Source organism: Ricinus communis, chromosome 8 (assembly GCF_019578655.1).
Source record: "Ricinus communis isolate WT05 ecotype wild-type chromosome 8, ASM1957865v1, whole genome shotgun sequence".
Lineage (NCBI taxonomy): Eukaryota > Viridiplantae > Streptophyta > Magnoliopsida > Malpighiales > Euphorbiaceae > Ricinus > Ricinus communis.
In genome coordinates, this window is record NC_063263.1 from 10,160,571 (window position 1) to 10,187,031 (window position 26,461).

The following is a 26,461-nucleotide window of genomic DNA, read 5'->3' on the forward strand; positions in this document are numbered from 1 at the left end:
TGTTGCATCTTCCAACCTTTTTTTTTTTTTATGACTTTGAAATAAAAAAGAAAAGGAAAAAGAAAAAGTGAATTCCAATTTATATAACATTTTCTTCATGTGACATTACCCTTTCTAGGATACAAGCACTACAACTGATTTTGCAGTTAATGCTATCAAAAAACTAGTAACTAAAAACAAATATAAGTGATGATTAACCCATTAATAGTCATATATGAGTGGCATTCTTTCATTTCATTCACTGCCAGCATTTTGATTCATTGTTCTTAAAATTAGACATGACCAGCAATATTTAAGCTAAGCTCTGCAAACATAAAAGAAATTCTATTTCATCGGCAACAACAGTTCATGCTGCCAAGTCCACATCAGCATTCTTTGGACCCCTCCAGGAAAGTAGAACTTCAGCAAAAGAAAAAGATGGAGGAACAAAATCAGTTTTTGTTCTCATCCTATGTGGCTGTATGCAATGAGATGTTGCCAAAACCACAGAGTTGCCTAGCCACTAGCCAGGGACCCCATCTTTTTAGAGGAAATGAAATTTGGATTCATTTTTTAAGAAATCCCCAGGTTCCATTTCTTAACAACTCTTTTTTTCCAGGTTGATAAGCGATAAGAATACAGGAAGGTTACATGGGGGAAACATATCACATAATAAAGAATGGTCCTTTTTCAATGAATAGGTAAGCTGGATCCTATAAAATACAGGGGCAAAAGCTCACGTACATACTAGCTACACAATGAGAAAGCTTAAAGAAAACAACTACCAAAGGCAAGTATGGTCCAAAAGCTTCTGTGAAACCAAACTAGTATAGCACATTTCAGAATCAAAGAAAATCTTCTGATTCTTGGGATTATTCTGAAACTTGGCATATTAGCTACCCTGCCTTGTGAAATAGCTACTTGATCATATTACAAGTTTTGATACCCCCAAGTCACATATATTTTGACTTATATCGCAGAGATTTCACGACTCGCTGAGCTCTGGAACTACGGATTAGCTTCCTTACATCCTTTCTTATGGATAAGCAAGCACAAAGAACTGCAATGGACATTGCTGGGTACATATTAAAACCTTTCATAGGATTCATATTAGCATACTTTCTTAGAATAGCCTCCCTTACAAAGCCCCATATGATAAGAAGTATTCCACAAAGGCTCATTCTCCCTTGCCTTAGAAGACCTAATACTGCTCCTGCCACAGTCAAGTAGCTTCCTGCAAGAATCTTAAAAATAGAAAGGGAAAAGAAAACAGAATACATCACCTCCTGTAACTGAATTCAAATGGTCGAACGGGAACAAGAACATTTAGACATTAAGCAAATGCCATGCCATGAAAGAAGTAATCTTTAAAAACAAACCTCCAGGCGATGGTAATCAGTTGCAATAGAACCTTTCTTTAAATTGGAAAGGTTATATAGCTTCAACAATTCACTATATTTTGGGATGTTCTTGTTCTTGATGAAAGCTTTTGCAATGGCACCAGGGTAAAGAAGAGCTTTAACAACAAATTCAGGACAGATTTCTGTTGCAATCAACTGAGAGGATGTCACCAATATAGGTGATGTACATATTCCAATTCTACACGGTGCCCTATCAACAAAGAAAAATTGCACTAATTATTTATGCAAATATTTCAAGAACTCATAGCTAATAGCTAAAGATGTAGATAACATTTTAGAATCAAAATTGGATCATACAATTATCCATTTATCTTTACAATTCTTAAAATTTAAAGATGATATTTATTAGGGTTTGAAGAGAGAGAGAAAGCAAGCAAAACATAATAATTAATTAAATAAAATTCTAAGAATTTAAGAGGAAATAAACAGAAAGAGAATAAATGGACGTGGAATGGAATTGTTTATTGGGGAAATGAAAAGAAAAGTATTGATAATGACTACTGCCAAAGAAAAAGAAAAAGGAAAGTAATTGAAAAGGAAGAAAGAAGAGAGAAATAAATAAATAATTACCTGAAGAGAGGGACTTGAAAGATAACGATAAAGAAGAGAAAGAGAGAAGAAATGAATGAAATGATAGCAGCCCATCTTCTTGAAGAAGCCATTCTCAAATTTCATGCCCACTGCTTTAGTGTTAAACAGGAAAAACTAATTTTTGAAATAATTAATAAATAAATAAATAAAGCCAAGCCCCCAGGCTCGACCAAGTCCGGCGCAGAATATGCCGGAGGAGTCTAATATTTAGTAGTATTAACAAATCAATAACACACTTCTTAATTTTTGGACTAAAAGTTAGCTCCATTTATCAAGAGAGCTCCATTTTTTCCTTCTCCTTCGTCATAGTTTAAACGATGTTTTCTTTTTCCCTGAGTAGATTATTTTTAGTGTCTATGTAAATTGCTTAGTCTTTTCTCTTAATATTTGTTTAATTCATATCAAATAAGCTTATGTTATGTCTCTCATATTATATCGATATAAAAAATTGTTTATCTAAACTGGAAATATACACCACAACTAATAGAAAAGTGACATATATGTAGGAATATTTTACGCTTTTGATATATTTTATTATTTAAAATTAATAAATATATGCTGATTATCTATCAGTTTAGTATAATACGTGAAAACATATGCCATCAATTTAATACATATTATGCAAATAATTAAAATAAAAGAAAAGTACTCTGCACCCTCGATTCTTTTTACTTATCTTTTATTTTCGTTTTGATTTTATTTATTTTTTCTTTTTTTGTCATCCATGGGTTTCTTCTCTTCTTAAAAAAGAGTGCATCCACTCTTGCATTTGCTCTATGCCAAAGGAGTTGATTGAATAATTGAACTTGGAGGGGGTGTGAGTGCCTCATGCACACTGAAAGCTTATTCTTTCTTGAGGCAGAGAAAGAAATAATAATCTAGATGTCCAGGCTTATGTTCATGTTCATCTTTAGAATTAAAAATCTTTCAATGGTCTAATCTAGTTGAAGACGTTGGTAAAGAGACAACATTATTGACGATGTTACAGGAATTATACTCCCCTTTTAATATGTTTTTCTTTTTTTGTATACTTACATGACTTCTTTTCCTCAGATATGAGAAGCATCCGGGTCTTCAAATGTATCAATGAACAACTTATTATGTTTCTTTTATTTTTCTTTATACTTCTGTTGATATTTTGTGTGTTTAGGGCGAATCCAAGTTTGTTTGGTTTGTAGGCTTTGCCCTAGTAATATTAGTGTCATTATTGTTACAATTAAATATCATTATTAATCAAAACTAATTTTAAAATATTTTTATATACAGATTGAAAACTCACAAATATAACTGAATTGTCAGAATACTCGTCTAAATTTAAACAGATTATGATTTCACTATCAAAAATGGGTTTCACTAAGTTGCTCAAAGTTTTATGTTCAAATTCAAAAGGAAACAGTTTTTAGAGGACATTTTCTCAAGAACGCCCAGGACTGCACTTTGGTTGGATCTCTTTTTTTAATCTTGAGGTTGGTGCTACGGCGACGGATTTAAGCCCGGCCTAAGCTAGTTATCCATTAAAAAAAAAAACCCAATAAAAATTGCATAATATTATATTTTTGGACAACAACAAAAAATCGCTGTTTCTTTGCCCTTTTTACACTTTCCCCCTTCTTTCTCCATGACCACATGTTCAAATGAGAAAAGACAAATGGTAAGATTACATTAAATTTATGGTGTTATCAACGATTCTCCAAAATTTTATTATCAAATATTTCATCAAAAAAGAAAGTATATACCAAACAAATACCTTGTACATATAAATATGAAATGTATATTATAAAACTGATTCCTTTACCAAATACTAAATTTCTTTTTCTTCTTTTCTTATAACAGAAGAAGGGGGATACCCCCAGAAAGAAAACAAAATTGTTACTTAGGAAGGCAGTAAATTTATTTAATATTTAATTTAAGGAAAAGTTTTATTATCTCACTACATATTTATTCAATAAGTTTTTTGTTTTTGTTGTTTGATTATTCACATGAATTTATTAATCTGTGTGAGGTTACCAGTGCGAGGCTTAATATTGATTAAATTAATATATGTTTCTCAATTTTAAAAGTTATTCTATTTGAGAGTGAAAAGTTAGAAGGCCAAAACATTATTTTGCAATATGCTATTAGAATTTCACCAATGCATAATGCTTCCTTAAAACTAAAGACAAACATGATAAGCGTCCTGTCAACATCAATAGTTTCCAAGGTTTCAAATGTACATAAAGTTAATTAATTATGACAAGCAAAGATGTCACTCACTCTCTTTGCCAATTCTTATCTTATCTTAAACTTACTACTTTGTGTGATTATTGACCACTTTATGCTTCAGCTCAGAAGATAATTGATTAATCTAAATCTATCATCATTTAACTTGAATCATTTACTTGATTAAAAAAGGAAAATCTAATGCATATCTACTTGAACCCAAGTCCTTGAAGCATATATATGATGATGAGAAGCATATCCTAGAGGACCAACTTGATGTAAAAAGGTGTAAGAATTACGTACAAAGCCAACTTTGCTGAAAAAGATTGATGCCAAAAGGTGCAGCAGCAGCAGCATCAGGGAGGCTAATTTGTCCATTTCTAAATATCTATCATTTTCTCTTGCCTCTTGAGTTTCTCTAAATACCATTCCTTTCTTTATTTGATGAATTCACAACTCATAGTCATAGAGGTACAATAAATGATTTACAAAAAACTGATAGCCTCACATGCAAGGCAGAGATTAAATAGTTTATGTGGGCTCACACAACCCTATGCATTATATTCCACAATTATTTCATCTCCAATAATTGCACTTTGGTTATGTCACACTATTCTATGTTATACACTTGTATTGCTCAAACCTCAAAAAATAATCCTTTGCACCATCTTTCTTTCTCTTCAAAATGTGGAGCTCTCTCCCCTTTGATCTCCTTGCCAACATCTTCTCCTTCCTCTCACCTGACTCCTTGGCTCGTGCTAGGTCTGCTTGCCGGCATTGGCACACGTGTGTTGATGCATACCCTCTAAGCCTAGCTCCATCCATGCTCCACCACCACCCACCGTGGTTTGTAGCTCTTCCTACACGTAACCGTGAACCGTGCTGTTATGTTCATAATCCGGTTACCAAGAGGTGGCATATGTTATCTCTTGAGTTTTTGTCTGATCCATTCCGACCCATTACTTGTATCAGTGGCCTGATCCTTCTAAAAGCTACAAAATCTACAATTCTTAGTTTGGCCATGTGTAATCCTTTCACTAGACAATTTAGGCACCTTCCGTTGTTGAACATTGCAAGGACTAATCCAGCAGTTGGTGTTGTCATTCTAAACTCAAGCCAACATTTCAGAGTCTACGTGGCAGGTGGAATGTCAGAGGCTTCACGCGGTGGCGCAACATACGAGCCTACATTGGAAATGTATGATTCAAGGCACAACACATGGAAAATTGCAGGGTCCATGCCGGTTGAATTCGCAGTGAGACTGACAGTTTGGAGCCCAAACGAAAGTGTCTATTCTAATGGGATTCTTTATTGGATTACATCGGCTAGGGCCTTTAGTATGATGGCCTTTGAGATCGAGTCCAACAAATGGCAAGAAGTGAGTGTGCCCATGGCGGATAGGCTCGAATTCGCCACATTGGTGCAGCGCAGTGGACGGTTGACACTTGTTGGCAGCACAGGTGGTGGGGAAGCCTTTGTATGGAAGCTGAATAAAGGAGATATTTGGTGTTTAATAGAGAAGGTACCTGTCGAGTTAGGAGTAAAACTATTAAGGGGTAAGGCAAGTTGGGGCAGTATTAAATGTGTGGGTGGTGAAGGGGCTATTTGCTTGTACAGAGACCTTGGGTCAGGAATGTTGGTCTGGAGAGAAGTCAGGGAGAAGGGTAAATGGGAATGGTTATGGGTTGAAGGGTGTTGTTCAATTAATGGTAAACAAGTGGAAAACATTTCAGTTAGAGGTCTACTTATTCACCCAAACCTTGCTTCTTCGTGCGCTTTCAGTATATGATTAATGACAAATGTCATTCTCAGCATGACTCCACCGATTGTTGCCTTGATTTGCTTCTGTTCTTATGGTTTTTATGCATATGTGGAGAGTGGAGAGTGGAGAAGGGAGAATGCATCCATGATCCAATGTAAATATGTAGAGGTCAGTGGCAATGGCAAATGGAATGTACAATTGTGTCTTCTACAAAAAGTATGGTATTTCTTTATATAATTATGTTGTTTTTCTTGTAAAGTAAATTTATACATTCTTTTTAGATTATCCCCAAGTAGATATTACGGGGACCTCCTTCAAAACATATGCATCCTTCTAGTGATTGTTGGTTATGTATTTAGTTCCGTGTTAGTGCACTTAAAAATTTCCTTAAAAAAATTAATAAGAAAAGTATGTGAAGTCTCTAGAGGAAGGGCTGAACCTTCGACCTTGTGGTTAACAGCCACACGCTCTAACCGACTGAGCAACTCCAGCTAGCCGTTTCAATTTTACACATTTTTCAATATTGAACTTCAAATGAATACTAAAAAATATAACTGTATTCATATTCATGTAGTGAAATAAAGTAAATCAAACCCTACTAACTGCTACCAAATACCACGAGGTAAAAGCCATAGCATTTTATCAACTTTGTCTTCAGTTCAGTGGTGGAGTTGTATCATATCTCCAAGACTGTACAAACTCGAATTCTAGCAGTAGTCAGAGTCTCTTATATATGTGTTTAAAGTTGGTTTCTACCTCTTCCAGTAATTGTCATGTTTTCCAACTTTTTTCAATACCTTCACTAAATTCTTAACTTAGCTGGTCTCATGTGTACGGCAAGACAAAAAGATGAAGCAATAAGGCTATAAAATCAAAACTAGTCCGAGAGCCAAAAAAAAAAGAAAAAAACATGCAATCTCTTCAGCCAATAGCCATTTGTCCAAGCACAAGAGCATCCCAACACGGTCTATTCAATATCTCAAGTTCTGAGTACCACACAAGAGAAAATACAGGATTAGCATTCAAGCGCAAGGTAGAAATTTCCAGTCCAGGGACAGACTGTTTCATTGATGAATTCCACGATTGGCAGGCAGCGGTTCTTTATTTATCAACCTTTGTGTTTACAGTTTACATTTTACAGCTTCTCATAGCACTAACAGCTTGAATGAGAAAAATTCTGGAAACATATCTTTATTACCTACCCAAGATATTACACAGGCATTCGTAAATCCGAACAAATCGTAAATCCCTGCAGAGTTCTACTGTCATAAGCATGACTGAGAACTTAAAGTCTCATGTTAAGTAACAAAGAGGTTTCCCCTGCAACATCTTTAATTTCTGTTCTTTTTATGGATTCTGCTATTTTAGGTTAGCTTGTAAGCTCTTCCATCATACCCTGTTTGTCAAGGAAAGAAAAATGAGACGAGAAGTTGGAAGGATTTCCAGGATAGAATCTGATGTTCTAAAAGAGTTCGAGTTAACGAGTGGACATGACTAAACTCACCCGTGCAATGTACTGCTCAGCATCTGTTCGTTTCAGAAAGTGCATTGAGTGGCGGGAAAGATTGGCCGTCTTGTCACTTAATAATATCCCTTCACCCATATCACTAAGGACTCTTACCTTGATGTAGGGATCCTTGGGTGGCACCATATCCTAGCACAAATAAATAATTACTTAAGGTATCAAAATCTATACGGTTAGTTCATGATGCTAGGTTGATCAGTGAAAGAATTACAACAACACATTGATTTCAGTTTATTGACATAACCAGCAAGACAAATCCAGAATCTATTGAGATATATGTTCTAAACATTGTAAATGTTTACCAGTCTATTCGATGCTCTTCAAAAAATTATGCTGCTTCTCTCCAATTGTAGCAATACTTTAAAAACCTTTCTGAGCTTTTCAAAACCCCTCAGTTTTAATTGAGCTGACGATTGAACTTGACAAGTTGACGTTTAGCTTAACAACTATGTCAGAGTGAAAAAAGAAAACTTAAATTTTATTTTGAGTGTGAAAATACTACCTATAAAGAACAAAAATTAACACTTTGGACCATTAAGTGGGTTGCAGCCTATATCCACAAGCAAATTGAGGAAGACGGAGGGTTTCTCTACTGGATAAGAGATTATTTAATAGCGTTTTGGGGATTAAATGGACATCAACTGTGTGGCATACAGCCTTTCTGGAATAAATTCTATTGTCATTTCAGCACCCCAGCAGACATCATAATTATTGAGATCCCAAATAGCTTTCACTTAAAGATAGGCTACCATTCAGAAATTTGGTGATTATCAACTCCCACTTACAAAATATTCAAATAACCATGTATTTGTCATGTGTGTGAGAAGAGAGGGATTGAGAAGATACCACATTCAAATCGATGCCTATTTCTGCCATATATGATTGCAGAGCAGCAGAATGCTTCCCATAATAGTTTTTCTCTGAGTGATTAAGCTTCTCTTGAATTTCTTCCGGAAGCTCAAGGAGCTCAAACCCTACTTTCCATGCCAAATTACGTATAATTTCTGCTCGGTTGTACCTGCATAGTTTATAAAGACATGGTAAATCTCAACATATAACTAGCCAGAAACTGTTTGTTTGTGAGATGATGTAGAGAATTACTTACACATACGCCATTAAGCAGCGTTTGTTGCGAATTAAAGAGAGATGGTGAGTAAGCGCTCCATAATGATCTGCGTTTCTAGTTTCTGCCACATCCACACTTTCTTCCTGCATTTTCCTATATTCCAATCAAGTGTTAAATCACATCGCACAGAAGAAACCACATGTAATATAACACTCTGTAAGTCACTCCTTTAAAAGACTAAGCAAAGGTGCATAAACAACTCATTTATTGAATTTCTTTTGATACAATGCCAAAAGTTACTACACAGGGAAAAGTATGTCCTGGATTTATAGCATCTGCTACATTACACATGATTGCTAGTCAATCCAACCAAAACGATATACTTTCTCTTGTAATGTGTGATGAAACATGCATCCAGTTCCTGTTACTTTCTCACCATCAAGCATACCAATATTCTTGCAACTCTGGAACAGAAACTATGTGTTTCTCAAAACTGATGACCTGCCCCTGTAAACAATTTTTTCTGATAGTTTGAGAATCATTAATTTCAACGTCTCTTTGAATACGTTTAATTCTCTATAAGTGTTGTCAAAGTGATTTGATTTCATGCTTTCAATTTCTTAAGAGCATGCTGCAATCAGAAAAACAAAAACAGTCCAAACACCTGACACTAGGAAATTCAATCACTATTTCATGTTCTAGTATACTATGTTCTAAAAGGATAACACTGAAACGAGTGAGCTACATTCCATCAATTAACACAATTAAACTGAAAATGCAAAAGATCAAGTATTTAAATCCTCACATACTTCAGATCCTCAAGCAATAGAAATACCAAAAAGATTGTATCCATATGGTGAACTAAAGCAGGAATTACCTTACCTTATCAAAGCCTGAAGCTCTAGGTAATGCTGACCACATTGACCAATGACTTGATGAAACAGATCCTCCTAACAACATTACACGTATGACAAAAATGATTAAAGGAGAATATGAACTAACTAGAACACTATTACCCCAATTCATAGGAACCTGTATCTTACATTAAATGCCTGAAGTTGGCCTTTTTCGCCGCTCGAAAATTCTTTCACTAGCTCATATCCCTTTTTTGCATACATCTTCCTTAACCTGCTGAAAAGAAAAAAGTTTGAAAAAGAAATTGAACTAAGGTTAAAATCCATATGTCCAGTTTAACATTTTAAAGAGGTCACGCGCATAAATTACATAACTTTATGGACCTAAAAACTTCATACACATATAACATCAATATCCAAATATAGATAGGTATACACATTTAGTAGAATTTTAAGGCAAAAAAGAAAAACATAATTACTAAGTACTAGAGCTGTAGAGCTGTAGAGCACGCAATAACAAAAAGAGAACTTCACTGGACCAAAACTACAAACACCTTGCCATCACTCAAAAGAAACCAAAACTGAAGCATCACTTATAACCAAATAACTAGCTATACACAGTAAACAATGCCACAATGACTAATCAAACTCTGGAATCAGCACAAGAACAGGAAAAAATAAATAAATTAACAAACCTGAACAGTAGAAAAATTGAAAATCTTTCCAATCTATGAATAATACCCAAAATCTACACTTTCTTGTCTAATAAATATAACAGAATAATACCCTTTTGGTGTTTGTTATCAGAGAAACTACTGGAAAGAGAAAGGGAAAGTGAATGAATTATTGTCACAGAGATTTTTCTTTGGCGGGAACTGTTTCGTGGAATTTTGAAGTAGGCGCTAAGAAATAGTTTTGATTGTGTGCGCATCATCTTAGGATTTTGGCAAAAAGTAAGAATAAGCCCCTTAAACTTTGAAGTGGCTCAATTGCACTGCTAAAATTTAAAAAATAGAACAATTATATTCTTAGAGTTTTAACCAAGGGTAATGGTGTTGATTTTTCTTCCTGAAAGTGAAGTAAAAATTACAATTTTATGATATTTACCCATTACAGGCAAAGCTAATACTTTCTCGTATATAAAAAATGGTGAATTAGAAATAATTAAAATGATTTCTTTTAATACTTAAAACTAACTAGGTCTCACACTATTATATGGCAAGATAGAAAGAATTAGTTTATGGATGTAATTGTTATAATTTTTCAAATTTTAGAAGTGTAATTGAATTACTTTAAAGTTTAGAAACTTAATTATACTTTAACCGAAAATTGAAGGGTTTATCTGTACTCTTGCCTGGAATTTTTTTAGCAACTTACTAGTACTTCTCTTCTCGGTTTTTACCTTTCATTTTTTTAATTTGAAAAGCGAACAAAATCATCCTTCATTTTCTTACTTCCAATACATTTTAGTCTCTCTGAAATCTAACTTGCATTCCAGTTTTGTTTTTTGTTTTTTTACTGAAAATAATACTTTCATCCTGGAAGTTATAAAATAACTTTTTAGTCCTTAAAAGTTGACAAAATCAAAGACTAAAGTGCTCTTTATTTAAGATGCTACAAACTAAAATGTCAGTTTCAAAAACAAAAAGAAAAAAAAGTTGAGGACTAGCATGTACATATTCTTAAGAAGATAGGAATATTTCATTTAATTCTCAAATAAATAAGTTCTTTTAATATAACATAGAATGTACGATATCATATTAATCTATAAATATTTACATTATTTTAATTTTAATAGTTTATTGACATAATGGAATACTGAAAGAACTTTTATAATAAACATTAAATTATATAAAGAAGTTTGTGGCAAACAGAGTCTAAAAGAAATATTTCAGCATATTTGGATAATGTTTTATCATAAAATAACTCTGATTTTTATGAAATAAGCATTACTGTCTTATATTATTCTCAGAGGTGAATAAAATAAAAGATAATGATAAGGGAAATAGGTCATTTTATGTGGGCTAATAAAAAATCAAATTGATGATTATAATCAAAGTTGTTAGTAAATGCTAAAATGAGACCTTTCCAGAATTTGGATGTGGACCGTACATATAATGTTTTGACCTTTTGATATTTATTCCTTGTAAACAGTTTTCTTCAAACTTCCATGTTACAGAAAATTGAACTACATTATCTATGTAACACCTCTGCCTTTTGTTTGAATTACAAGGTTGAATAATTGCATCTCACTATTAATTAAGAATATTATATATATGCCAAGATAGTTGGAAACTTGGCAATTGTTTCGGGTTTTAGTTCTTATTTGACCCTGTTTTTATTTTTCTTTATTTAAATTTTATGGGACTTGGGCACATGAAAAGGTCAATTCTTTTTAGTTTTCAGAAAAGGTTTTTTGTTAATATTAATCAAATTAATTTGAATTCAGACACTTGCTTTTACGAAACCAAAACAGAGAATTGTTTACAAGCATTGTACTCAAACATTGACTGTCAATTTAGAACGGTTATCGAATAATCAAAATGATTAATTATGCAGAATTCAATTGTGACAAGAAAAGGCTTTGAAGATAGGGTCATATTCAGATAAATAAATAAATAAATATATTAGGATATGGAGATAATGTCTAAAAATGAAAAGAAAAACAGTTTAACTAAAACTAATAGGATAATAATTGTTAGTAGAGCATATACAAAGACATTAAGTATGAGCTACAGAAATACCCAATAAATTTATAATTTTTTAAATATTATGTTACGCTCTTCAATTTTACAATTTAACCATCAAAATAAGTAATTTTGATACTCTCTAAACTGGAGCAGTTATCAAATATGAGATAATTTGAATTATTTTTCGATTTTAAAAAATCACATAATCAATTTGTATATAATATAATTTTTTTATTATACGATGAAAAGTATATATTATTTTTTATTTATTATTCAATAAAATTTTAATAAATTTTAAACTACATAATAAAAATTTTTACTGTAAAATGAAAAAGTCATGCTAATGCAAATTTTTAATAGAAAAAAAAAAAAGGAATCTAACTTGTAATCAAATCTCAAGATTTTGATATAATAAGTAAAGATTGAGCAAATTCCCTTATATATTGCAAAACAAAGAAGAAGATGGTAATGATTCCCATTTGCTAAAGGCACATATGATTTACCATACGAACACACAACTTTTCAACATCTCAAAAAAATCAAAGTCATGATTTCATTATTATGTCTCACTGCATAAAGGTCAACATGATTGGTTGTCACTATCATTAAGAACCCAACAATTTCGTTTTTTAACTATTATTATTGAACCAATAACAGCAATCCTTTTTTTTCTTATTATATGGGATTAGATTTCATTACACTTTTAATATACGTTGAAATTATAATGTTGATGATGCTATGATGAGAGTAGAGAAATTAATGAATATATGTGCTTGATTGTGTCTTGGACTTCCCAATATTTCCTTACTTTGATCATGGCTGCTTTATCAATTTTTTCAAACCCCATTATAATTTATTAAATTAAAGTATTTGACCATCTTTTCATTTTTCTCACTTCATGTCTGACCAAATAACAGTTCAAAAAGCTATCTTTTTACCCAATGCTTCACTTCTTTCAACAGCTAATTAATTGCAGAACGGTTGCCATGTTTGAAAGAAAAAAAAAGTGTATGTCCAAAAGACATTTCGTTTCCAATAGGGAAGATTTATTTGCTCATTATATTTTATATTTATTATAAAGTTTATCAATTATAAATAATTAGATGGTATTATTTTAACTAATTTAGTATTTTTTTTAAAGAAATTTAGATCTATTAGTAAGTAAATTTGTATATATAATTTTTAATTATTTATGTAAAGTAAAATTATATAAATAAATTAAGATATAATTTTTTTTTATCAATTTGTATATTGCAATATATATAGCCCCAAAAATTGCATATGCATAAAGGCAAAGAATTAATCGTAAACATAAATGAGATGGACCCAATAGTAATTAATGAGTCATGCTTGGTCATCCTGAAGAGTGGCCACCATATTATGTGTCAGACATTGACCTCTACTTGCATGAAATTTTTGGCTTTCCATTTTTTGCAAATTACATTGGAATATCCTTTCAGTGTGATAATCCACTCTCGACAATGATGGATTCAAGATCTTTTCCTAGAAGCAACTAGAACACACAGCTTGTATTAATTTCTATCTATTTAGAATTGGTTATATATATAAAAATATTATTAATACATAAAATTAATATAATATAAAACTCGAAGTTGTGATTTATTATATTATTTTTAAAATTTTAAAATATTATAAAATAGCTTAGTAAAATACTATATATCATATTAAGTAGCTAAAAATTATGCTTTAAAATAAATTGATTATGAGTAATGTTAATCTTTTCTCTTTTTGAAAAAAGAAAAGCAGCCAAAAATACAAGTGTGTATCTAAAGCAGTCCTCTTTATATGTTAGGTTTAGTGGGAACATAGTAGCATATAGGGTTCTGAGGCTGTTTGAGAATTTTCAATATGCTGTCGTCTGCTTGGAAGAATTCCAGGATTCTCCATTGCTTGTAATTTAGATGGTAGTAATTAATGAAGCTCTTTTTTTATTTCTCTTTTCTGGAAAAAACAAAAACCAAAATGCATGATCAGTTCAAGAATTAGATGCACTGATCCCATTTAAAAATAATAATTCCAAAGTATCGAAGTACTTAAATATTATATTATGATTATATACAGTGTTCAGCCAAAACTTAGACATATGGAATTTTATAGATATATAATAAAGTTAGTCTTATGTCCATAATACAAAATATTTCTAATAATGATTACATAATCTTTCTATTGGATTAAAAAGTGTTTTCCTTAATTTACTTGAAACTGTTACTTTCTATATAGAACTTCATCTATAAAAGCTGAACTCATAAGAGTCAAATATGCTTGAACCATAGATTATACTAAAAGTTTTAATTGAAAGTTGAAATTTATAATAAGAGTATTATTGTGCCAGTAGACAATCTTGCAATATAAACTAAATATAGGTATTATTTTGAAGAATAATGATGTAATTTAGATATATAAAAAGATTTAATACAAATTCTATTATTTTATAATTATTTACCATATTTTATAAAATAAACTAATTTAAAATATTCTCAAGTGTTTTTATTAATTAAATTTTTAACATTTTAAGATTTTATTAATCTAGTAAATATAGAAATATTTTTAAAATATTTATTATTTGATTTATTAATTATATGTAAAATCAAAATTACAAATATAATGTGCTATTTGTAGGGGTAGAAAATCATGGTATAACTAAGAAATTAATTTATTAGTTAATATAGGGTTTTGTTAGACTACCATTGTGTGTGGTACTCTACTATTATAATTGTATTTTTTAATTATTAAAAATTAATCAATATTATTTTAAATAATTTATTAGTTGTATATATCTTTCTATTAGTTTTGCTTGTCAATAAATTCATATATAATTTTTTATTATTCATATAAATTAAAATAATACAGATAAATTTCATAATTGTAAAGAACCATTTATTAAATTCTAAAAATAGATAAAAAATTTAATAAATAAAAATAAAATATTTAGTTGATCAATAACAAAATACTATATATAACTTATTAATCTAGTTTTTAATTACGTCAATAAATTATTAAAATTAAATAAAATTAATTTTATAAGTTTGTATAGTACTGTACACCCATAAAAAAATTAAAAATAATTATATGAAATGTCACTGGTTTAATTTTTTTTATTGTCCAATTGTAATAACATCGGTAAATTTTCACCAGAAATTAAAATTGAAATTAATATTAAAATATATTACTAATATTTTTAAAATTAAAAATTATGTAAAAATAATTACAAAATATATAATTTATTTAAGAGTTAAGCTAAAATTTTTACGTAGTTATCCAACCAATGAATGATTAATGCTTCTCAAGCATTCTGATTTTTGTTTCTTTTTTTTTTTTTAACTTTCTCTACTTAATTGAAAACGGAGAGCAACCCAACTCATATTTCAATTTACAGTCTTTCTATGAACGGTTTAACACAGTCAATGATCCATATTTAGTGGTTTTTCTTAAAAATATAGTAAATAATTCTTTAAAAAGCTTATATTTTATTATTAAAAATAAGAAATTTTATTTTCTTAATTAATATAAATAATGAACTATTCTAATTGTTAATAACTTAAAAGAAAGAGAATGGATCTCGAAAATAGAATTGATGCTCTATTCTGAGCACTTGGTCCATAAATTAAAGGTTAATCACAAAAGCTCGTTGTATAATAACAGAAAAACTGAATTGAACCGGCGGTATGTGTAGCCGTCTACTAAGGCATCTCTATTGAGTTCCAAGCAGCTAATAAAATCAAAGTATTCTTTTTAATGCATTATACTAAATCTGCAATGTAATTAAAGATAAATCAGCCAAACTGTAATTAGAGACATCCACTAGGATATAAGTTAATTTCATATATATTCCAAAAAAATTATATAATACTTTTAATTTGGCAATGAAACAGTTATATCATCCTCACTAGTATTATATTATAATGGTCTAATTGCTAAATTATATATACCAACTCTTTTTAGTTATCGATGGAGTTTCGCCACATTAATAAATTTAATGAATAATTTTACTGAAACTAAAATTAAAATCAACAATATGACATTGAAATTAAAAGATTTAAAATTACATACTAAATTTGATAATAAATACAAATATAATATATGATTTAAGTTATGGGAATGAATTGCCAGGGAGAAATTAAGAAATTTCGACATACTCAACTCAATGCAAGGTTTATTTTTAACAAGAAATTGTCTCCGGGAGTGCAGATGTCCCTGTTCTATTTAGAAACATTATTATAATGCAAGGAAAATGATAAAACTTGGAATATCCCAATGAGAATTCTGAGTACCACCAATTTCTTTCTTTCTTCTACAAATTCCCATTATAGTTTTTGGGTTTTTTTATAAATTCTTTAGAATCGTCATCCTCATAATATAAATAAAAAAATTAAGTAAATAAAATAAAAAGATAACATGTACACAAAATAAAATAAAGCGGCTTTAGCGTAAAAAAAAACATGTAAGCCAGGTCAATTATGGTGGAAATATAATTTAAATCATGTTTATAGACAAAAAGGAAAAAATTAAAATAGAAAGGTGAATAAAATCTTAAATAATTGATACATAATTCAAACAACCCTATAAACAGCTTTTTCAGAACAGTAATCATAATATCTTTTATCTTCCGAATAAAATAATTAAATAGATTTAAGCAAATCCTTTTGCTTGTTTTGATTTCGATCTCAACAGAAGATAACAGGAAAATTATTATATTATTTTTATAAAAAAAATAAATAAACAAATCTTTATTGACATATTTGACTGAGTTCCCTTATTATGATCTTTTCTCTCTTTTAACTTAACCTTCTTATCTTCCTCTTCTCTTTCTATATATCTAATACAAATATAAAAATAAAAGAAAGGTCATATATATATATATATATATATATATATACACAGCTAGCTAGGGGAACTCCTATAGAAACTAAGACTATCTCATCAAGAAATAAAGATCTAGCTGGAGAGAGAGGGAGAGAGAAAGTTATAGCCATGGCCGGTTTACAGAGATCTGCAGTATCATTTAGAAGGCAGGGATCATCAGGGCTTGTTTGGGATGATAAGGCTTTGTCGGGGGAGTTAAACCAAGTAGCTAACAGCAACAGCAATCAAAAGCAAGAACACGATCATCATCAGCAAGAACATCAAGAAATTCAAGAAAAGCTAGATATTAAGCAAGAAAGAGACGTCAAGCCATCGAGATCAATCAGCACCATTGAAAGAAGCCGATCCAATGGTGGACAGCGAGGTTACCGTACCGGTAAGGTCTCTCCGGCTTTTGAACCTCCTTCTCCGAGAGTTTCTGCTTGTGGGTTCTGTGGTGCTTTCGGAAAACCACCCAAGAATCATCGGAAAAAGGCTGGTAAGACTAGATCGAGATAGCTTTATTCTTTTTCCTCTTTCGTTTCCCGGTGATCGGAGATGGAATATTCCGGTGGATTTAGTAGTGGTACTGCATCTAAAAATAGATATATTATATACATATGTTGTTAGTTTTCTTTAGGGAATTAAAGTTTTTAAGTTCGTTTCATCTCATGAGCAATAAACTGAGGTGCATGAGCTTTTCTTTTTCTTAAAACCAAAAACAATTAAGTTATAGCTAGTTTTTCATGTTTTGTTAATTTTAGTTTTATGGGTATGGTTTTTGTTTTTCAATGTTAGGTTTTAGAGATGGTTCTGATGTTTTGGGTGGATCCAATTATGTGTATATGGTTTTGTTCATGAAGATTTCTTTTATTTTCTTTTTTGTATAAAAAGCAAATCTTGATTCTCCCTTTTCTCCTTTCGGTATACAATTTCTTGAATCTTTGTGGTGTAGGAGGATAATAGTGTTCCTAATTTGGATTCTTTTTTTAATGCTAGTATATGATAACAGATTCCTCTTTGTGGATTAGCATTTTTTGTGCAAAAAAGAAAAAGAAAAAAAAACAAGTGGAATCTAGTCTGAATCTGCTCCAATTCTTCTAGTTTCTCTGCCAAGATTCTGGCTTTCTTGGGATCACCAAATTAAGAGAAGTGGACCCTGTTAATCTAAGTTCTTGGAGTTTTGTTATGCCTGTTTTTCCAAATTAGAGGCATAAATATATTAATGCAATACCCAAATTAGGATCACAGAATTGAATCAAAATGCGACTCTTACTAGTCGCGCACGGACGGCTGACAATTAGCATCACAAAATTGAATGCCTACTAGATGGATGGTTGATTGATCAGGCAAGTTTGATTGTGGTCAAGTTAGGCTAAATTTGATTATCATTATTATTATTATTATTATTATTGTTATCAAAATTAATGTAAATTAGAACTGATCTCAGGATGGTTTAGTTTAGTAGTACACTTTGATTAAAAAATAATTAATAGATTTAATTATAGAAAAAACTAGCTAAATTAAATTAATACTGTAAAATAATGTCATATTGAATATATAAAACTGACTGATAATTAGAAAAAAATTAATTTGGAAAAAACTTTAAGAAATCTTGAATTTAATTAAATTAAATTTACTAAATGAATGAAAGCAATTGGCTCAAAATATCATTTTCGGGTCAGCATATACAAATTCTAACTTTGTTGAATTTATGAGCAAGGATGTGAACTCCTTCATTTGATTAAGTCCAACTTGAATTAACATGTTTGACTGTCCCTTACACATCAGTTCCTTTATAGTTTAACCCTACCCTCTCTGCTCAAGAGGGACCCCTTTTTTCCTCTTAAGGTTTCAGCATTCATTGCACCCAATTTAGGGTATTTGGTTTTTTTTGGTCCAAAAGCACACCGACCACAGCCACCTAAAACTAGGGTCACCATTTGGCTAGTTTGATTTAAAACCAAACCCAACTAGAAATAATAAAAAAATGTCATGAATATAATCAACCAAATCTAATAAGAGGCTAATCCGAAAAATCAAACTTGGGGTTGTTGAAACCTGCAGTTGCAGCCAATATTGTACTTTGATGGTGCAATCCGTGAATTATCTTATCTTTTTTGCTTATTTGGGGATTGACTGTCTTTAGTACACATTCATTATTGGACACGTTCCCTCTTTGTTTCCATGCATCCCCACCCCACCACAAAAATTATTGATAATATTGCACATTATTTATGATTTTTCCATGAACCATGGATTAGTGACTTACTAATGGACCTGACAGTTTGAAAATTGTGCAAGTAGTCATCGGTTAGTGACTCACCGACGGACCTAACAGTTTGACAGAACCTGGTTTTAATTTCTAAAGCCACATCAGACTAGAAAAGCCAATTTTCAGAGCTACGATCAGTTCTATCATCTGACATAAAATAATGAGTCTCTTGTTTATTTATTCTAGTTGTTTGTTTCAATGACGTAAGTCCCTGGCATTCCTGGCACTGAAAGTGGTGCAATTTTGGGCATTTCATGACCTGCGAAGCTGCTGATAAAGTGCCAAGTCACAGCCCATACACATTTTTTTAATTAACTGCGTATGTCACTTAATTTTGTCAGCTTGTTAAATATGTTATATTATTTTGTTGTTTATTACTTTATAGGATATTATGCAACTACAACTGGGTTTTGCTATTCTTTTTATTTTCATTACACATCTAAATTTGTCAGTTTATCGTATGTTATTATTTTGTTATTTCATAGTTTATGTTTTTGTGATGCAACTGCCACTGTGTTGGCTAATTTGATTATATCTGACATACTGCATTGGTGTTTGACCTTGACCAATCCAAATGGAAATGATTTACTTTGTATAGTTTTCAGTCACTTGTGTAGGTTCAAAATGACAACTGTAGTATTTCTTTTTTGAACCATTAAAAAATTACATTAACAATCAGCCTTAAGAAGGGCAAAAAGAGTACAAGGCAGGGTAGTGACCCAACAACTGTAGTATGTATTTATTCAATAATTGATAATTTATGCACAAATATAAACATTATTATATAATTGATAAATAATTTGCTAACACTTTATCACTATAGCGTTAGGAGTATTATGAATACCATTTCAAACTGCTTTTTTTACATATACTTTATAACTACAACTACTTAAATATTTAACTATCTCTATCCGAAGCATTTATAACTTTTGGGTTCCAAAGAGCTATCATTTCATGATTTCATTTTCTTAAATTATTCTGACGTTCGGTAAGTGAAGCAAATTTAGAAATGTTTTATTCAGTGTTATAACATTTGCAATGTATATTTATTTTTATATGTGTCAAATTTTTTATTTTAAATAATTTTTTAATATATTTTTTATTATTTAAATATGAAGTATAGAGTAAAGTTTGATTTTCTATATATAGAGAGCTAAAACATATTTTCTATTTTCATAAACTTGTCAACTATACACAGAATGTGTCTTTCTTTGACGATGTTTCCGTGCCAACTTTACCTCTACTTATAGCGATCGTAATCAAATGCTTGATCCTATTCCTATTACGGATGAGGAAATTCAAAACAAAGTTTTAGGAAAGGATCTGCGAAGGCCCCTGGGCCTGGATGGCTAACCCCAAGAAGAGAAGTTTCTTAATGCTGATACTTTCTGTTTCGTCGAGCCCCAAGCTTGTGGTCCTCCTTTGAGTGTGGGTTCAATTGGATGAATCCGATAAGAACGAAAGCCCTACCCACAGCTACAACTACTGGTGCTTCAAAACGTTTAGATTATAAGGGTTAGGCATTAAATGACAGAAAAAATTTAAGTACTCTATTTCACTTTGATGTGAAAACGTAACAATGAATTTATTGTCTTATAACAATGAATTTATTGGAATTTATCATCTCTGACACAAGGTACTTATTAGATCGAAAAAGTACATTAGATCTAATAGAATTATTTTGCGGCTTTACACTGACCGTACTTCTGGCAAACATAACTAGTTATCGAGGAAGATTGATTTGAAGCGGCAGGATATTCGCTTTATGATTTCCAATGACATTATCAAATAAGGAAATTGGAAAGCATAGCAATTATATCAAATTATCAATCGAATTTTTTATTTTATTCAACCCTATAGAAATATAATTCGAATTGATTCTTTTTTTTAATAATAAAAAAAAGAATCAAAGAGTTTGTCATTTTTATTTTATCAATAGATAGAATGTAAAGACAAGTCAAATAAGGGTTTATTATTTTTTGAGGCCCCCAAACCTAAGATCCTAAACTGAAGGTGGAACAGGTCCCAAAGCGAATAACAAAGCTGGATGGAAAGACAGATACCAAAAGCATAAGACGAAGCAATAAGTCTAGTTGGCTTAAGTCGACCAAAAGTCGTTGCTCGCCTATCTCAGTAGGAAATTGGAACAGTATCCGATTTCAAAGGCGCCTAAACTAGTAAGTCCAACTGTAGGCTCTTGAGTCTGATACTAGTTCCTCTCTTACGCAATTTATCAATCCGCATACCTATGATTAGCTTTTCAGAAAATTTTCAAACGAACAATTTCAACGAAATCTTTCAATTTCTTATTTTACATCTAGCAAAACACTCCTGAACTTGCTTAGCTTCAGTCTATCTTTCTCAAACTAGCTTAAACCTATTATCAGGTACCTAACAAGGAAGTCATATAGTGCAGTCGCGCTTCCGGACTCAGAAAGACCGAGTGAGTGGTGCAGGTTCGGGACAAGGGTAGCAATCTTTTCTTTCCAGAGTCAATGACACGGGGTAGAGATCCCGAGGAAATGAAATTGATGGAACCAGTAGGTATTGATCTAAGCTTAGAACGGGGGTAGCCTACGTGGGATTAATTCATCTATTCCTCAACAGCGATGCATCATAGAAGCAAGTTATAGACCTGCCAAGAAAAAGAAGGAAAAGAAGAAGCAAGTTCCTCTCCTTTATGTTATGTCGCGTGTTTCGCTCGCTAAGGCGAGAAGTCGTTCCCTCCCGGCCCTACCTCTTCTAGTTAACGCCTCTCTGAAGATCTTTTTAGGGTGGGCAAAGAGGGTGAAGCCACTTTTACAGCTCTGCCCGGTAGAAAAGCACGGTATGTGTATGCTAGCAAAGCTGCTCCCCAAGCATACTCACGTACCCGATCCAGGTCCAGCATAAAGTATAACCATCGAGCACTAACCATATAATCGCTGGCTTCTGGGAAAAGTACCCGCAGATAAGGAAGAGATCTTCGGAAAGTGGGTTTTTATGATCCTTTAAAAAATCAAACCTATTTAAATGTTCCTACTATTCTATATTTCCTTAAAAAAGGCGCTCAACCTACGAGAACTGTTCATGATATTTTAAGCAAGGGAGGGGTCTTATCGAATCCATGTATAAAATATTATAAAGGTTATTATTATTAAGACAATAAATTCATTGTTACATTTTCACATCAAAGTGAAATAGAGTACTTAAAATTTTTCTGTCATTTAGTGCCTATTGGTGTTCCAAAAGTCCCTTTTCGAGTCGTCGAATGTCCTTATGTCTCGGCTCTCGCCTATTCGTCTGTCAGAAAAGAGGTAAGCTCTGTGGTCTTGCTTACCACGGACTGGCCCTCCTATGAATGAATACTTCCTTCGGGTGATCAAACAGAGGTGGCTTGCTTTTTTTTTTTGCTATCTATTATTATACTCTGAAAGTCTAGATGTTTTTGTCACGACACTCTTTTTTTTTTCTTGGCCTTGAACCTAAAGTCTTGAGCCTAGTGGGCCCATATTGGTAGAAATCTCATTCTTCACTCACATCCTTTTTTTTAATTAACGCAGTCCTGTAATTTGTTACATGTGATTCGTTAATAGTAAAGTAATAAAGAAAGAAAGAAATTAAGGAATAGAAAGAAATTAATCGCTTGGATCGTATATCAACGTCCAATCTCCGGGAAAAGAGAAGGTTCCATCGGAATAATTATTTATTTCTTTCTTCACAATAATTATGACAATAATTATGATGATAATTATGATGGAGAAAATACTAATTCAAATTGAATGGATTCAAAACACTGTTACTGCATGGATCAAGATTAACAACTCTCCCGTTTTCGTCCATTAAATAATATTTAAGTACTCGAAAAGTCTGTTTTAAATTGCCACTATTGATTCACTGACTAATTCAGCAGGGAACGAAGCCTCCTACAGTGAGAGTTGAGAGACCAACTGTTATCAAAGGGAAAAGGCAAGGCACTTTCAGTCTGCTAACAATAAATCCTTGAAAAGCGGTGTCAACCGGTCTTTCTTTACCTATTGAAGTGAAGGAGAAAGCACTTTGCTTTTTTTCACAAAGATCTAGCCTAGCAGTTAGGACCAATCCGATGTGATCTTAGAGTCATTTTTTCATGAATTGCTGAAAATAAAAAGAAGTTCATATTAAGATTTAAGAAATCAAATAATTCAAAAAAACTCTTCACATTAATGAGTTTTTGACGCCCGAATATCCAACTGGCTAATTAATTCTTTATAACGTACTCTATTTTTCTTTGCTAAATAAGACAGACTTTTCAATCGAAATCCCAATCAAAGACAAGTTCTACCAAGGCCAGGATCTGAAAGAGAAGAATCACTTTCCGGAATTCCAAGTGACATTCTTCCTTCAGAAGCTAAAGTTGAATTCTCTTTTGCTCCGAGGGCTAGGTTCAAGGGGTGGTCGAGTGGCTACACTCCTTCAGGTTCAGTCGAAGCGATCGAGCGAGAGAAAGAAATAAAACTATTGCACATGCTGCGGGGAAAGGGGGAGCTTCCTGATTCGTCTTTCTTTTTCGAAAAGGCTCAATCCATCTTTAATGAAAAAAACGAATCTTATTACGCTTGAGCCGGGTTGGGGTTGGCTCTTGGACGGGCAAAATTTTTCAAGACCAAGAATGGGAATGATTATTCATTGAATAATCTCAATGCTATCTTCGAGAGTCTTGGCTTACCTTGCTCTTGTGTTGAGCTGCAAGCTTAAAACTAGTAGCAAGTTTCCAAAAAGAACAATGAATCTTATTTCACCAAATACGATTAGAAGTTGTTTGAAAGAAGAATGTGCCTGCTTGCGATATAAGACTTAAGCCAAAACGCGGTTTGCCAACTTTGTCTTGGATGCCCTTGGACGGAATAGATGGAAGTCAGACCATAAGAAATTGACTCTGTATTTTATATTTAATAATGTATTATAAACTTTTTTGTATTTGACTTAGTTAATATTTGTAATTTTTATTTTTTCTATTAGTACAAGTTAAAAAGTGAAAAATAAATAAATTAAAACTACTAATGCTTATAGAAATAAAAGTAAAATAAAATATAAAATATAAAAAAGTTATTAAAATTAAATATAATATTTTATTTTTTATATTTAAATTTCTTAAAATATCTTTTATTATAGAAATAATCCTCTTTGAAATTTGAGAATATTCTTAGAAAAATAATTGTTTCGGTGATATTTTTGAAAAGGGTCTTTCCTTTTGTAGGACTTCCATTCTTCAATTCTTGAGCAAATCCTCATCCTCTGGCATGCATGAACCTTGGAAGCCTTGAATGTTCATCAAGATTCAAGAGCCCCCTAGAAAACTTACTAATTTTTTTTCTAAAAGAGAAAAAGAGAAAAAGAGCTAAAAGAAGTAGTAGTGTAGCAGGTTCAACGGCGGAGATCTAAATGCAAGCAAGATCCACGGTCTCCGAAAAAGTTGCAAAATAATACCCGCGTGAATAATCATGAAGATTGGAAAGTGGGTTGGAGGGACAAGGTCGTGTCATTGTCCACGGACAATAATTTACTTAAATTTGAACCTACAATCCATTCTTAACTTAAGATACCATATTTCTATTTTAGTGCTAATAGTGTTATAAAAATATATACAGTTTTTTTATAAATGAATTAAATTATATTGGATTAATTTACAAAAATATCCACGTAATTAAACCAAACCACAAACTTTTATTTTTACTGTTTTCAATACTTTACTATACCAATATAATATTTGCTCTGCCATTACTTTTCTGGTCATCAACTAGTTAAATGATTTTCTTCTGAAAGTTGAAGGATAAATGAGAAAATGTTATTACAATTGAAAAATGAAATCTGATCTCGTTACTCTTAATGAAAATTGCTAAAACATCTATACGACCAATAAACTGAATAAATCAATAGCGAGATGTGTATATATATATATATATATATATATATATATATATATATTATTGAGTTATTTTTTTGATACATTTTATTATATTTCGACATGAATTTGTTTTTATTTTAATTTGTAGATTTATTTTTAACATATATTATCTATTTTTTTTAATTTTATGAATTTTTATAAATTTATTAATTAATAAGTTACATTTTTAATAAATATTTTAATTATATTTTAAATATTATATTAATTGATAAATTAATTTCTTAATTAAAAAATATTTATAATCCTATAAATAATAATTTTAATATTATATTAACTGGTAAGTTAGGTTTCTAATTGTACAATCATTTTTAATCCTAAAAAAATAGTACGATGAGTTATATATATAGTATTGATGTATATAATAAAAATCAATTAATAAATATTTAAAGATTATTGGACTAAAAATATCTAAATTTTTTTAAAATTATTTATATTATTAAAATATTATAAATAGTTATAAAATATTAAAAGTTCTATTTATAAATTCAATTTGTATTATTATTTACTATCAAAATAATTTAGAAACGGTAGGTATCTTTTCTTTTTTACAAGTGCCACTAAGGAACAAAAATCTATTTTCTTAATATATAAAAAAATAGATTTTTCTTTAAAAGAACTGGTTATTCTCTTAATTAAATTTTGATTCAATTATCATTAAGCTGAAGCCTAATATGCTTAAGAGAGTTAGAAGAGGTAGATTGTTTTAATTGAATTACAACAATAATTCCGGATTATATCCGATAATATCTTCTGTGTTTGAGCAATAAATAACCAAAAATTTGAATTTAGTTAAGAGCATTGAATAGGAAGACACTCAACGTTCTTTTATATTTTTCTCCTTTGGCAATCAGGACTCCTAAGAGGGTCACACCTTAGTACCATTATAAACAAGGAAGTCCGATTCAATTTTGAATAACAATTTGAGTTTCTCTGTCTATTTATACACCGATTCCATTGAGCTTTTCTCCCTTGCTTCTTGTTCGTATTGTTTTGTTGAAATCTTGTTTCTTTATTCTGCAACTCTTCTTAGCCATGGAGAAAGAAAATTCTAATGCCGGAGATTTTGAAACACCCAAGTCAAATTTGTCTGTTGATTCGGCCATTGATATCCTCTCTTTTTCGGTCGAGAATCTTTCGTTGATCAATGGCGACTGTTCTTTGCCTTTTAATGGTGAATCTTCTGCATCGAGAACACAAGAAACTACTCCTGCTATACAAGAAACTGGGTTAGAGATGTCAAGAACACCAGTTCTAACACCGTTGTATCCAGATAGCATCTGGGCAGTCAATTATTCAACAGTCAATGCAGG

The 26,461-nt window shown here is 31.2% G+C and overlaps 4 protein-coding genes across 7 annotated transcripts; 2 read left to right on the forward strand and 2 right to left on the reverse strand.

Annotated features, from left to right (window-relative positions):
- Nucleotides 1-642: 642 nt before the first annotated feature.
- On the reverse strand, nucleotides 643-2,279 carry LOC125370808. Its single transcript, XM_048377625.1, has 3 exons — nucleotides 1,971-2,279; nucleotides 1,359-1,590; nucleotides 643-1,223 (listed from the first exon to the last, which is right to left on the reverse strand). Exons 1-3 carry the CDS (start codon nucleotides 2,060-2,062, stop codon nucleotides 933-935), a joined length of 615 nt encoding a protein of 204 aa, XP_048233582.1. The 5' UTR covers nucleotides 2,063-2,279; the 3' UTR covers nucleotides 643-932.
- Nucleotides 2,280-4,694: 2,415 nt separating this feature from the next.
- LOC8282300 (protein UNUSUAL FLORAL ORGANS) lies at nucleotides 4,695-6,210 on the forward strand. The gene has a single exon (XM_002517553.4). The coding sequence runs from the start codon at nucleotides 4,876-4,878 to the stop codon at nucleotides 5,977-5,979; it is 1,104 nt and encodes a 367-aa protein (XP_002517599.1). The 5' UTR covers nucleotides 4,695-4,875; the 3' UTR covers nucleotides 5,980-6,210.
- An 804-nt stretch (nucleotides 6,211-7,014) lies between these two features.
- On the reverse strand, nucleotides 7,015-10,322 carry LOC8282722 (probable DNA replication complex GINS protein PSF1). Of its 4 annotated transcripts, none has more exons than XM_015718304.3 (7): nucleotides 10,184-10,322; nucleotides 9,587-9,671; nucleotides 9,426-9,493; nucleotides 8,583-8,696; nucleotides 8,324-8,495; nucleotides 7,457-7,606; nucleotides 7,015-7,348 (listed from the first exon to the last, which is right to left on the reverse strand). In XM_015718304.3, exons 2-7 carry the CDS (start codon nucleotides 9,659-9,661, stop codon nucleotides 7,322-7,324), a joined length of 606 nt encoding a protein of 201 aa, XP_015573790.1. In that variant the 5' UTR covers nucleotides 9,662-9,671; nucleotides 10,184-10,322; the 3' UTR covers nucleotides 7,015-7,321. The 4 variants fall into 4 exon arrangements, with proteins under 4 accessions (XP_015573790.1, XP_015573788.1, XP_015573789.1 ...); XM_015718302.3 differs by having other exon boundaries at nucleotides 10,093-10,314; XM_015718303.3 differs by having other exon boundaries at nucleotides 9,587-9,674; nucleotides 10,093-10,314.
- A 6,630-nt stretch (nucleotides 10,323-16,952) lies between these two features.
- LOC125370792 (uncharacterized protein At1g15400-like) lies at nucleotides 16,953-17,857 on the forward strand. Its single transcript, XM_048377520.1, has one exon. The coding sequence runs from the start codon at nucleotides 17,080-17,082 to the stop codon at nucleotides 17,467-17,469; it is 390 nt and encodes a 129-aa protein (XP_048233477.1). The 5' UTR covers nucleotides 16,953-17,079; the 3' UTR covers nucleotides 17,470-17,857.
- Nucleotides 17,858-26,461: the final 8,604 nt, after the last annotated feature.